The sequence below is a fragment of the Sphaerodactylus townsendi genome, linkage group LG02 (assembly GCF_021028975.2).
Source record: "Sphaerodactylus townsendi isolate TG3544 linkage group LG02, MPM_Stown_v2.3, whole genome shotgun sequence".
Classification (NCBI taxonomy): Eukaryota; Metazoa; Chordata; class Lepidosauria; order Squamata; family Sphaerodactylidae; genus Sphaerodactylus; species Sphaerodactylus townsendi.
The window spans coordinates 71,076,493-71,089,844 of record NC_059426.1 but is presented as its reverse complement, the minus strand read 5'-3'; the positions used below and the strand labels follow the sequence as shown (position 1 = coordinate 71,089,844).

The window sequence follows — 13,352 nt, the reverse complement described above, 5'->3', positions numbered from 1 at the left end:
GAGTATCCGCGTTTTTGACTCCCTATACTGACGTTATAAAAATGCGCCGTTGAGATGCTAAACAATCGACCAATCGTAGTAGGATTGGGTTTCTAGGCTTTTTGGCCTATGATCCGTGGGCGGGGTTGAATGTTGTCCAATGAAAACAAGACAAACGTAAGGGATCGTCAGAATGTGGAGCCAATGGGAGGATATTACGCGGAGCACGCCGGGATAATGGAGAATTTTTCCGCTCTCTTCGGTGGGGCAGAACCACCTCCGTCCACTGCTACTGCTGCGCTGGGGTTTGGGTCAGGAAAACCAGGAGGGCCTGGGAGCGGGCCGCCTCCCGTACCTTCGGTGGCCGCCGTCGGAGAGGAAGCAGCGCGCAAAGCGGCGGCGGCGGCGGCGGCAGCCAGCCCTTTTTACTTGATGCGCGAGTTACCAGGTATTTGCCGCTGGGAGCGGGCTTCATGGGCTGTTTTGCCATCCGGGGGTTGGAGGCGGGGGATGCGTGTTAGGGCCAATGGTAGTTTAGGAACAATAACGACGTCAAGGAACTTTTGTCCAGTAGGACAGCTCAAGTATGCCAGGCGAGCATTTTCCTGTAGCTGTGCCAATCAACGGTCGAAGTTACGGGCTTGGCGGAAGTGAAGTTCGTAGTGAAGACGTTAGATTGGCGGGTGCTTGAGGCCGTATCGCTACTGTGCCTCTTTTCCACAAAAATTCATTGTTGAGCCCCCAAAACCTCGACCGGAAGTCCCGTTGAGTTGACTAGGCTTACTCCAAAGTAAGCGCCTATTAAGAGAGCCCGTGTAGGAACTGAATAGCTCCTAGGGCACAGGTGTCAAACTCGCGGCCCTCCAGATGTTATGGACTACAGTTCCCATCATCCCCTGCCAGCATGTTGGCTGCGAGTTTGACACCTCTGGCCTTAGGGCATCTGGCTGTTCTGGGAACGCAGTCCCTTCTTCCCTGAAGACTGCCCCCTGGTTCAGTTCAACAGACCCTCAGACGATTCTTCTTATTTTCAATTTGTGAAGTTTCCAATTTCCTTATCTAACCATTTCGTTTGGTTTTGCATGGAGCCTGTTTACCAGTGTCAGCAAAACAGTTTCCCCTGAGAGTAGAGCAATAAAACTTAGGCATTCTTTAGAAACGTTTAGGTCAACAATCGGAGCTTATTACTTTATGTGCCTTGAAAAAATATTTAAGAAAATTGATTCAAATATCCTTAGGGTGTAAGAACAAATAAGTATTCTATGTAGCTAGCACCTTATGCTGTTAATACATCTTTAAACTGGACCTTACTGGTTGGCAAAAAAAAAAAAAAGGCCATGAAGATAATGAAAACATGAAGCTGAATGACTAATTTTCCTATTCTTGGTTTGAGTGTTGGCATCAACTTAACCATCAAAGTAATGAGCTATAGCTTTTAGGTTAACAAGAATTCTCTAGTAAGCTTGAATGTTCAAAAAAGGAAGAGGAATTTGATTGGTTCAAAGAAGGAATGAGCATTAGTTTTCTTTCCTATCCTATATTCTGTCTCACCAAAAGATCTCAGGAAATTTTTACATTAATCCGCCACTTTGTTCTGGACCTTCTTTGTGATGGAATGCTCTGCAGGGGTCCTAGTGCCTACTGTGAGCACAGAAATTGCTCCCTCAGATACAAATGAAGTATTGATTGCACTGAAGGTCCTCCTGCCTTCGAGAGGAACATTTCTCTTGTAACACCAGACCTGCCCTTCCCCCATAGTAACACCCCACCCCAGTCCTTCACCGCTTTCCAAAGTGTGCAAGATGAACATGACCATTGCCATTGATTTAAGCACCACTGCCCAAACCCAATCAGTGATATCTAATGCAGTGGTATGACAGTGCCAACACCTTGCCAATGAGCTGACCCCCTAAGTGCCTTTGAGGCTCCCCCCCTCCTGATAACTGAGATCAGACTGTCCAGATTCAGCAAGGATAGGCTCACATAGTGCAGATGGCTCAACTCGAGGGTCTAAATGAAAATGGGGGGGGGGGGGAGAGGAGGATGAGGTGTGAGCCTGTCTCCGAAGGACGAGCTTACTCAGAGCAGCCCTTGGGATGAGCAGTGGGATCATAATCATCCTCCAGCTTATTCCACCTCCGGAGGGAAGAGACTCACACAGGTGCCTTCCATTCAGCCTCAGGCACAGCCCGCTACAAGCAAGGCCCACTCCTCCAAGAGCCACTTCATCACCAGGCAAGGAGGAGAAGGGCCAGCTCACTCACCTTGTATCTTGTGTTCTGGAGGTGGCCAGGAGGTCAGCCAGGGAGCTGTCCTCCACCCCTAAATAGGCTGCAGGAGGGGGAAGCAGGGCCACAGAGAGACTTTGCCTGGTGCTGGTGGCTCCCTTTAGCAGGGGAAAGTCCCATCCCATTCTTCCCCCACCCCAAGATGGAAGGCAGTGGCGGTGAGTGAGCCACTCAGGCTTCCCCACTCCCTAGGCATGAAGCAGTGGCGGCAGCAGCTAAGATGCCTCTGACTCTGTACCACAGTTGCCTGGGCTCCCCTTCTGGCTTCAACCTCAGGCTGCTCCTCCTAGGTTCTCCAAGAACTCCATTCTAGTGGGATTACCACTTCAGAATCCTTTTGGGGCAGGGGAGTGGGGGAACACAAGTGGTGGACTTTTTTTAACAGTGGAAGGACACTTTCACTTCTGCCCTACTACAAACAAACCACACATAAATCTTTTTGTGAGACATAGTAGGCTGTGCTGCCTCCATAAATCTGTTTTGCATGCTGTGCCATCTAATCCAGTTAAGTGTACAACAATAAGTGAGTTCAGTTTCAAGAAGGTTACAAACTACCCAGGGCCTTTCCATTTTACCAGAAATATATTTATCTCTCCTCTCTTTTCCAACCAAACTTTTTGCTTTTTGCACTGGATATCCATTTGATGAAAAACTCTGACAAATTTGAAACTTTATTTTGTCCCTTTGTGACTGTTTGGTAGGCCGTAATTAAAAAAATATTCCTCTACTTCTCTTTGAGGATTTTTTAAATGTAGTATATTTACCTAAATTCTTGACCTTCCATATATTTTGGAAATAAATATGGATGGGAATACCTCTTTAAAAATACATCTATCCCTTCCTGCCCAGAAGAATTTATGTAACTTTTACAAGTGAAGTAATTTAGAAACCAGAGGAAAGGTAGAAATTGTTGTAACCTTGTTTGGGTCACTGAAGCATTCTTGAGAGGGTTGAAGGAACAGGATAATGCATTCTTGCTACCTATAGATTAGAAAGTGGAAGGGTTTTATTCTTTAAATGTGAATAACAGTCACAATAGAAACACATATGGCTGTGTAGTTGTACATTGACATGGCAGTTAAGCATCCTCTTCTCAGATGTGTTATTGTTACATTTTGGTCCATCTTGCTTCCATGTTACACAAAGCAGCATACGTAAGAGTTCCTAGAAGGTCTCTTATCTAGGCATTGGCCAGACCTGTTGAGTTTCAGCAAGGTTGGCACATCATGTGCCTTCAGGCCCATACCCTGGCCTGATTTCTGTGGTGCTTTAAGAAATGCCCAGGAAGGCTGGCTTGGCTTCCTTGCGGGCTTTTTAGGAGGCTAATGGTAAGCATATTTTAGAAAGTTTTCAACTGAATTGGTTTTAAGCAAAATTAATTTGATTATGATGATGATTAATCTTCAATTTAAAGTCCACCTTCCTCTTTGAGACTCAAGAATTACAGAATAAAAAGCCACCCTAATCCCATAAAAGGAAGGGCAGCATATAAATGCAATAAATAATAATAAAATAAAAATATGAAAAAAATGCCTGCAGGATTGTGTTGTTAAATCATTAATCTAATTTCTAACTTTGGAATCTAATTTCTAACTTTGGAATTGGTGAAGCACAGAGGGGAGGCCTGATCCTGACATTTGCACTTTAGTTGTGGATATTCTTCCTTAAAAGCAAGCCCTGTTCGGAGACCATGGGACTTGCTCCTGTAGGATCAGGTTGTTGTGTTTGATTTTCTACTCTAATATGCTGTCTCTGAGTTGTCAGGAACAGTTCCTCTTGACATAATTTATCCTAACTACTTGGTAGTTTTCTTTCTGGCAACGTATGTGTTCCTGTCTTTGCAAAAGTACTGTATGCCTAAATGTGTTATAGCGAAGAAGGGTCAAAATGCTGTGATAGGTCCAGATAATGGTCATGGGGTGGCTGGTAAGAGAAAAAAATGCATTTGCTTCATACCCAGATAAAGAAGTTTGCTGCATAAGTAATTTGGGTCATGATAGTTTTGCATGCCACACCTGGCCTATTCTGAATGGGGTTTTTCCTGATAAACTAATCACAGTATGCATTACATTGTTCTTTGTTTTGCATCAGGCACCACTGAATTAACAGGAAGCACTAATCTCATCACCTATTATAACCTGGAGCATGCTTACAACAAGTTTTGTGGCAAAAAGGTGAAGGAGAAGCTCAGTAATTTCCTGCCTGACTTGCCAGGGATGATAGATCTGCCAGGCTCTCATGACAACAGCAGTCTTCGCTCCCTCATTGAGAAGCCCCCCATCTGTGGGAGCTCATTCAACCCTATAACTGGTACAATGCTCACAGGTTTTCGTCTCCATGCAGGCCCGGTAAGTCAAAGATGGGAACTGAACGGGGAATGGGGTGAAGGAGAGGACATTTTTATTATAGACACTGTAGTCTCCGACAGAAAGGAAAATTTGCCCGTGCTGGAAAATCTGAACAATACGATACACACATGGGTGAAGCTGTAGTAAGAGTTGGAGGTGACAGATCACAGGGAAAACGTGAATTCCTATTAATCAGTGTATTATTCATAAGAGGCTAAGATAAGATAAGAGGCTAAGTTGATTACCTTGGGATCCATTTTGTTTGGTGTGCACAGTGGTAATAGAGAGCCCAAGTGGAAGGGGATAGAAGTTCTTTGCTTTGTAATAGAAAAGATTCATGTTTTCTCTTCCTTGGTTACTGAGCAGGTATGCAGAGCAGGGTTAACTTTGAATTTAAATTTAAATTTAAATACTCAATTTATTGGCAGATGGTGTGTTACAGTTGGCTGGGAGCAGGTGTGGATAGTTCTGAGTATAGCAAAGCCTGATTTTTGCTGTGTTTGGAAAATTAGGACCTGGCAGATAATCTCACTTAGTGTGTTCAGAATAGTTGGGAAGTTTTGATGCAGAAAAGGCCCAGGAATTCTAAGCTGATGAATGTGAACTACTGTGAGCTTTCCCAGTAAGTCTTGAGAACTTCCTCGTAATTACCCTCTGCAACTATGCTGTATAGATGTGCCTCTGTTTCTTTTTGTGGTGTTGCAGCTGCCAGAGCAGTGTCGCTTAATGCACATCCAGCCACCTAAGAAAAAAAACAAACACAAGCACAAGCAGAGCCGTACACAGGATCCTGTCCCTCCAGGTAAGATGCTTCCTCATCTGGTGCTGTGTTCGCCCTCCATTCAGTAGCCTAAGCCATCACGATTCCCCACATCCATCTGAGTGATGCCTTCTTCAACTACGGAATCTTTCTTGGCAGAAACACCTTCAGATTCTGATCACAAGAAAAAGAAGAAGAAAAAAGAGGATGATCCTGAGCGGAAAAGAAAAAAGAAGGAGAAAAAGAAAAAGAAGGTGAGCTGTGGGATAAACCTTTTAGAACCAGTTATAGGAAAGTTGGAGACACTGCTCAGAAATGAAGGGCATTAGAGCAGAGGCCTCTTTTCTGGCCTGAAGCTCCTTCGTGGCTCATGCTGCTTCCATTGTTTTCAGTTATCATCCACCTTGAGCCTCGGCAAGAAGAAATTAAAATAAACCATTCTTATTGTTTTATGTCTTTCGTTTTCCTCAGAACCGGCATAGCCCCGAGCATCCAGGTGTGGGCAGCTCTCAAGCCAGCAGCAGTAGCAGCCTCCGATAAAGTTCTGCCAGAAAGTGTGATGGGGAGAGTGCTCCAGGAAGGTACTGGGAGCTTGCTGGAAAAAGGATGAGCGATGATGGCAGAACCACTGCTGACTCATATACTTTCACTTTGTGGAGCGACATGTTGAAGACAACTACTAAATGGACCTTCTGGGACTCCATTGGTGTCTGTCTAGGGAACACAGACTGCCTGGGACTTGAAACAAGCAAATGTCTTTTGTCAGAGATCTTTGCCCATTTTAGGGGGGGGTTTTTTTTGGGGGGGGGGAGGGGGTTGGTACAAAATGATCCTAAGTTGGGATGTCCCTGTCTCAGATTTTAATTAAATCTCTATTGGAGGAGATGCTAATGATTGAAGGAATCCTGGAGGCGGCCTCCTCAAGTAATCTAGAGCTTTGTAAGTAGCTCTGTAATCTGCTGCAGATACACAGATAATTCCACTGATGCATTCTTATTCATGGGGCACAGCTTCTGATTACTCCTGGACAGGCTAATAACCTGATTGCAGTAAGCAGCTCTCTCTGAATAGAATATGACAAGAGAAGGCAGCACATTGATGAGAAGACGGTGGATTAACTGTGCTGTGTAGATAGAGAAGCTGCTCTTGCCCTTAAAAACCAAATGGAGGCCTCAATTCTTTCTGAAGGCCTCTGCTTTGTAGACTTGCACTGTTGTTACTCTCCTATGTTGCTCTGCTTACGTATGAGTTGCTTACTAAAGGATCATACAGAGGAGTTTTCTTTGGAGTGACCTTTGGTGCAAATTTCAAGTTGATCAGTTTAGGGGAAAGGAAGGGAAAGGAATCAGGCAGTTCCTGTGGAACCACTTCTAGCGCAGAACATCTGGTAAACTGTACCTGCTTATGCAAATACCCTTCATTGGCTGTAGGCAAATACAGCAATTGGCGGCAAGCTGGAGCATAATCAGTCTGGTGTGATGTGTATTCTAGATTCCAAGGGCTGGGTGGGGATCTCTTCACTTCTTAGGAGGATAGTAAAATGTCTGAACACTTGGAAGTTTTATGGAAAGTTCATAAAGTTTAAGGAAGGAAAAAGAAGTAATGATTGGACTGTAAATCATAATGGTGTGGTAAGGTGGATGTCTCCATATTGCCATTTTCAAAACAAGTTGACTAATCAGTGTGCTTGCAAGATGGTTGGCATTTTCTGATGGTTCCTACAAACAAGCAAGATGACTGCCAAGTGAGGACTGTTGGTACTTCTGCATCTGTATCTTGCACCCTAGTTCCTTCGTCATCTTTCTCCCTTGTGTCCTCCTGAGTTCCATGATGGAGTGATATGGAAAAATATGCCTTTGTGTGTTTCATCATTCAGACATGTGAAACTGTAGAGTTCTGCTAATGCTTGGACAGGTTCTTGAAGGAGAGATGTTGACATTTTCAGTTTAGTTTCAAGGGGTTTTTTGAAGCTTTCCATCAACTTCTTGTAATCCTGTTACTCTTACAAGCAAACGGGCAAGCTGCAGCACAGTCGGCCCCTTGTGCTGCCTGCCTTTTTGGTTACACCTGCCAAAGCTCAAAGCAGTTAAAATTTGTCCAGCTTTGTTGACCAAGGTCTTGTTCCACCACAGCAAAAGCTGGAATGAGGTAATGCAGTGACTACAGTTTCACCAGTTGTCTTGGCTCAAAGGAAAAATGGTACAGCCTCATTCTGTTTTCTTTCCATACTCCAGAGGCCACCTGTTACATCACAGAAAATTGAGGTTACCATAAGTTAGAAAGGCAGGGAATGAACTGGTGATAGGCATTTAGTGGTTTAGGAGCAACATCTGCACAAGGATCATCGTAGGGTGGCTCAGTCACTACTTTCTGTATCCTTAAAAAAATCATATCCTCCTTCATTGAGGGCACTTTGAGAGTTAGTAGCTAATTTGAAGCATATGCCTTATTTTTATGGTTTTTGAGCAAGTCTCCTGTTTTAAGTTTCTAATAAGAGGTAGAATATTTTCCAGGTAAATGTTGCCGTTACAATCACTGTTTTTCTGCAGGACCACAGTAGTTCATCGTACTTCCCAGGCCTGGGGGAGGTAGTGAAAGGCTTACTGCTGTTCATGTTGGATGCAACTTTTGAATTGTGCCTTGGAACCTAAAAAGCGCCAAATAGTGTACCTCATTTTCTTGTCCATGTTCTCCTTCCTGTGGGTTCACTGAATTATCTGACTACATTTTCCTTCCATCTCAGCTGATTAGTTGCTCACATTAGTTTGAACTGCATAACTGCACCTCCCTCCCTCTGCTCTTATGCATTCTTTCTGTTTGTTACAGAGAACAAAGTAGCAAAGAGAGGGGGTTGGGAAATGAGTTTAGGTAATACATTTTTGCTCATTATTTAAAGCAAACAAAGGTTTATCGTATATCACATCTGTCACCCTTTCCTATCCATTAATGACGCCCCTGCTGAATCTAGTATAGCCAGTTTAGCAACTGCTGAAATAATAAAGGAATTGCTTGTTAATATGATAGCTACAACTAGAAACAGTAAATTGGTTGAGATGCTAAGGGTGAATGCTAAACCTTTCCACAGACCTCTGCCCACACCCAGAGGGGGTCACTTCCCCTCCACTTGCAGAGAGAGTCACTCCCCCCCCCCACTATTTCCTCTTTGTGTCCTTGAAAGCCTCCTATCTTCCTGCTTACTTCTCTCATTCCCACCTCCAAATCTCTAGGAATTTCCTACCTTATAGTTGGCAACCCTTCTTCACAGGAAACCTACCTGTATCTTTTCCTCTGTCTTTATCTCCCCCACAGCCCCTGCCTAGGAAAACTATGGCCCAGTTGTGTAGTGCTGTACCATTTGCATGGTAGGGAACCCTCAAGAAGGGGGGAGGGGGCATTTCACTTTCTCCTAAATCACCATTTCAACATATTTTCCATTTTCCTCTTGCTGACAATCCCCATATTTTCTCATTTTCTCCTCAGCCGTAAACCAACTTATTTTATTTGCATCTCATTTATTTACTTAATTTATACCCCGTCTTTCCCAGCAGTAAGGACCAAAGCAGCTTACACCATTCTCTTCCTCTTTATTTTCAAAATACTGTGAGACAGATTAGGCTGAAAGTATGTGATTGGCTCAATATCGCCTAGTGAGCTTCTATGGCAGATCGGTGATTTGAACCTGGGACTCCCAGACCCTGCTTCAGACCTCTAACTGCTACACCACATTTGCTTTTGTAGGGCAGCTGCTGATGAACAGTCCAAGCAGCCAAGCCTAGTTGAGTCTTGCAGATAGAGTGGTATGAAGACATCCTGTGGTGGTTGCCTGTCCTCCCTTAATAGCCAAAACAGTCCTGGAAAGGGCCTTGCCCCCTACTACTACCTTTTACTGAGGGAAACTTAGAGTAGAATGCTTGTGGTTGCCTAGCAGCAGCCAATGAGAACCATGATTTCTTAAAGCTACAAATTCTCTTCATTTCACATTTTTAACTTTTCAGATTTTTTTAAGCAAGCATGGGATAGAAAGATCTCGATTATCCACAGTTCCAGATTTAAGAATCCTTTGGTTTGCCCATTTTCGCAATTAGAATGTACAAGTTGGAACCCACTTTCGGGGAATGGTCCCTTCTGCTTAGCAATGCCTCCATCTTACTATCATTGCCACTTCCAGGGAACTTACTGTAGCTTACCCCCCAGCCCTTGTCTCCACTGCCAGCAAGCCCAGAGCAGTTCAAGCTCCCTGCCCACCCCCACTTGAGTTTGGTGTGGCATCCAGTCTCTGCAGCTAGACCAGGGTCTGCAATCTGCAGCTCTCCAGATGTTCATGGACTAGAAATACCATCAGCCCCTGCCAGCATGGCCAATTGGCCATGCTGGCAGGGGCTAATGGGATTTGTAGTCCATGAACATCTGGAGAGCTGAAGGTTGCAGACCCCTGAGCTAGACCCACTATCTCCTCTGTCTCTGCCACCACCAATGACCTACACTCTTGGCAAGCCTGGTGCATCTCCATCTCCTCCACTCTAGCAACCCCTGCATAGCTTGTGGCTTCTACTACTGAGCCTGCTGCATCTCTTCCCTCTACCCAACACCTCCAGTACTGGCAAGCCCAGTGCAGCTATAGTGAGCCAAGCATGTTGTCAGCCTCTGCTGCCGGGCTTGCTGTGACTCCCATCAACTCCTCCACTGCAGCCATCAGGAAAGGAGGTAGGGGTTTTTTTTTTGGGGGGGGGGGGTTGAACCTGAAGTGTGTGTGTTTATTAAGATTTTTCTGTAAACACTGAGAGTCCCCTAAGTTTGGAGAACTATTGGTTTAGTGCTCCTGTGTCTTAAATCCACAGATTTAGATATCCGCAGATGGGGGTGGGGGTTTGCACATTGTTATTAGGTATATAGATACGGGAGAAAATGAGACCAGAACCTTCTTTTGTAAGCCACATGGCTTCCAGGTAAAGAATATTTCTTCCCCAACCATAGGACTGCCTATGGAGGGAGGCATTCATCCCTCTGTATTTGCGCTACCACAGGCGAAAGGTAAGTCAAGTGCAGATAAGTCATCTAGTTACACTGATAGTATAAAATAGCCCACAGCAGGAAAGGGTGTGTGTGTCTGCACAGAAGACCACTTGAAAAACAGTTACAGGGAAGTCCAACACTTTCATCTTTGTGGTCTGTCTATGCATCCCCACATTGAGAGGAGCAAGCATAAACCCTGGTGTAGGTGAGGTGTTGCTCAGAATTTAAATAATCTATATATATGTTAGTGCAGACCCTGCATTCCAAACAGTCTCAATGGAAGACAGGAATCTTCTTTTGATATGTCCCAATTTAGATTTCAACCAGTCTCAAAGGAAGACAATGAAATCCTTCCTTTCTTTAAACCCAGGATACCAAGTTTAGATTATTAAAGGAAAAAATCAAAACCAACTAAAATTAAAGAATTAATTTTATTCAGATCAAAAGGGTCTGATCAGCACCAAGAGAAAAATCACACAGAACGACAAATATCAGCGCTTCTTAAAGCATTTTTCAGGATGCGGACCAAGAATAAAATGTGTACTAAGCCAGAACATTTATGGATACTTTCAACTTGTCTTCATTATCCTCACACAATTGGTATAATGAACAAAGAGAACACACACACTTCTGACAGGCTCCTATCTTGCAAACTAATGTTGCCAAAGAGACTGGTTTAGAGAAAGACCTTTGTTTTGTTACTTCTATAACAATACAATGGAGTTCTCTTTTATTCTGCTTAGTAATGATGTTGTGGCAGCTTACAGTGTTATGGCAGACATGAAAATGATTTTTGCTCAGATCCTGTTACCTGCTCTGTGACCAGTATAGGGGCTGGTGCTTACATATATAAAAAGCTAACAGTGTTTTTGTTAGTGGTAGTATGACTCAGTAACTGCTGGGCCAATTCCTCTGAAAATTTCCAGCCACTATAGTCAGCCAGGCGAGAGTGTTTTTAGATGTTCACATACCTGAAATTTCACACCTGGCCCAGGTAAAATGCCTTTTTCCTGGCACTCCATGGTGAAGGACATGCAGCTGCCTGTGTGTAACTGTCACCCTTAGAATGTTCACTCAGATGGCCAGATATGAGCAGTGAAAACAGTACATAGGCAGTAACTTGAGTGGAAGTGAAACACATACACACACATATGAGGGAAGGGAGGGGTGGCATGCAAGGGGAGAGAGTGAGGGGTGGCATGCAAGGTAGGGGAGGCAGGGGGCCCAGTATCTTGATATGACTCACCCACCCTAGCGGAGGGAAAGAGGAGGGAGGGGGGTGGCATGCAAGGGAAGAGAAGTGAGGGAGGGAAGAGAGGGAGGGGCGACATGCAAGGGACGGGAGGAAGGGTCCAGGCACCCTAGATTCCCTGAATACTTCGGTTATGGTTAAGAAAACCAGGCACGCATTACTCAGGAGTAAGCTCGGTACAGCAACCATGACATACTTTGAATGGCTGCGTTGCGCCCCTCAGAGGGTTTCCTCAGAAGCGACACCCATTGCCACCAACCAAACTTACTCCCAGGTAAAGGATCATGACCAGCCAGCCTAGATGTGTGGGAGGGGTGCCTTTCCATTCCCCACCAAGGAATGCGGGCACACACATCAATGACATCGCACAGTATCAGGCTGCGTGTTTGCATGAGCACGTACCGCTGGCCTCTGCAATTGATTTGCTGCTACTGTTAAGAACATAAGAACAAGCCAGCTGGATCAGACCAGAGTCCATCTAGTCCAGCTCTCTGCTACTCGCAGTGGCCCACCAGGTGCCTTTGGGAGTTCACATGTAGGATGTGAAAGCAATGGCCTTCTGCGGCTGTTGCTCCCGAGCACCTGGACTGTTAAGGCATTTGCAATCTCAGATCAAAGAGGATCAAGATTGGTAGCCATAAATTGACTTCTCCTCCATAAATCTGTCCAAGCCCCTTTTAAAGCTATCCAGGTTAGTGGCCATCACCACCTCATGTGGCAGCATATTCCAAACACCAATCACACGTTGCGTGAAGAAGTGTTTCCTTTTATTAGTTCTAATTCTTCCCCCCCAGCATTTTCAATGAATGCCCCCCTGGTTCTAGTATTGTGAGAAAGAGAGAAAAATTTCTCTCTGTCAACATTTTCTACCCCATGCATAATTTTATAGACTTCAATCATATCCCCCCTCAGACGTCTCCTCTCCAAACTAAAGAGTCCCAAACGCTGCAGCCTTTCCTCATAAGGAAGGTGCTCCAGTCCCTCAATCATCCTCGTTGCCCTTCTCTGCACTTTTTCTATCTCTTCAATATCCTTTTTGAGATGTGGTGACCAGAACTGAACACAGTACTCCAAGTGCGGTCGCACCACGGCTTTATATAAGGGCATGACAATCTTTGCAGTTTTATTATCAACTCCTTTCCTAATTATCCCCAGCACAGAGTTTGCCTTTTTTCACAGCTGCCATACATTGAGTTGACATTCCCATGGAACTATCAACTAAGACGCCCAAATCCCTTTCCTGGTCTGTGACTGATAGCAGTGACCCCCGTGAGCGTGTATGTGAAGTTTGGATTTTTTGCCCCTATGTGCATCACTTTGCATTTTGCTACATTGAACTGCATTTGCCATTTCTTAGCCCACTCACCTAATTTATCAAGGTTCGCTTGGAGCTCCTCGCAATCCTTTGTGGTTCTCACCACCCTACATAATTTGGAATCATCTGCAAACTTGGCCACCACGCTACCCACCCCTACTTCCAGGTCATTTATGAATAGGTTAAAGAGCACTGGTCCCAATACGGATCCTTGGGGACACCCTCCCACATCTCTCCATTGTGAGAATTTCCCATTTACACCCACTCTTTGCTTCCTGTTTCTCAACCAGTTTTTTTAATCCATAGGAGGACTTCCTCTTATTCCTTCATTGCTGAGTTTTCTCAATAGTCTCCTGGTGAGGAACTTTGTCAAAAGCCTTTTGGAAATCCAAGTAGA

The 13,352-nt window shown here is 44.6% G+C and overlaps 1 protein-coding gene across 1 annotated transcript; it reads left to right on the top strand.

Annotated features, from left to right (window-relative positions):
* The first annotated feature begins 41 nt into the window (after positions 1–41).
* MED19 (mediator complex subunit 19) lies at positions 42–7,224 on the top strand. The gene is made up of 5 exons (XM_048483557.1): positions 42–427; positions 4,359–4,615; positions 5,321–5,417; positions 5,535–5,629; positions 5,847–7,224. The coding sequence occupies exons 1-5, from the start codon at positions 130–132 to the stop codon at positions 5,913–5,915; spliced, it is 816 nt and encodes a 271-aa protein (XP_048339514.1). The 5' UTR covers positions 42–129; the 3' UTR covers positions 5,916–7,224.
* The last annotated feature ends 6,128 nt before the right edge of the window (positions 7,225–13,352 follow it).

Excerpts from the sequence above, each read along its gene's own strand:
- MED19 (XM_048483557.1), top strand. The coding sequence starts at position 130 with ATGTTGTCCAATGAAAACAAGACAAACGTAAGGGATCGTCAGAATGTG. Across the intron at positions 4,616-5,320 it reads TTCGTCTCCATGCAGGCCCG|CTGCCAGAGCAGTGTCGCTT; the intron begins GTAAGTCAAAGA and ends GTGGTGTTGCAG. Across the intron at positions 5,630-5,846 it reads AGGAGAAAAAGAAAAAGAAG|AACCGGCATAGCCCCGAGCA; the intron begins GTGAGCTGTGGG and ends CGTTTTCCTCAG.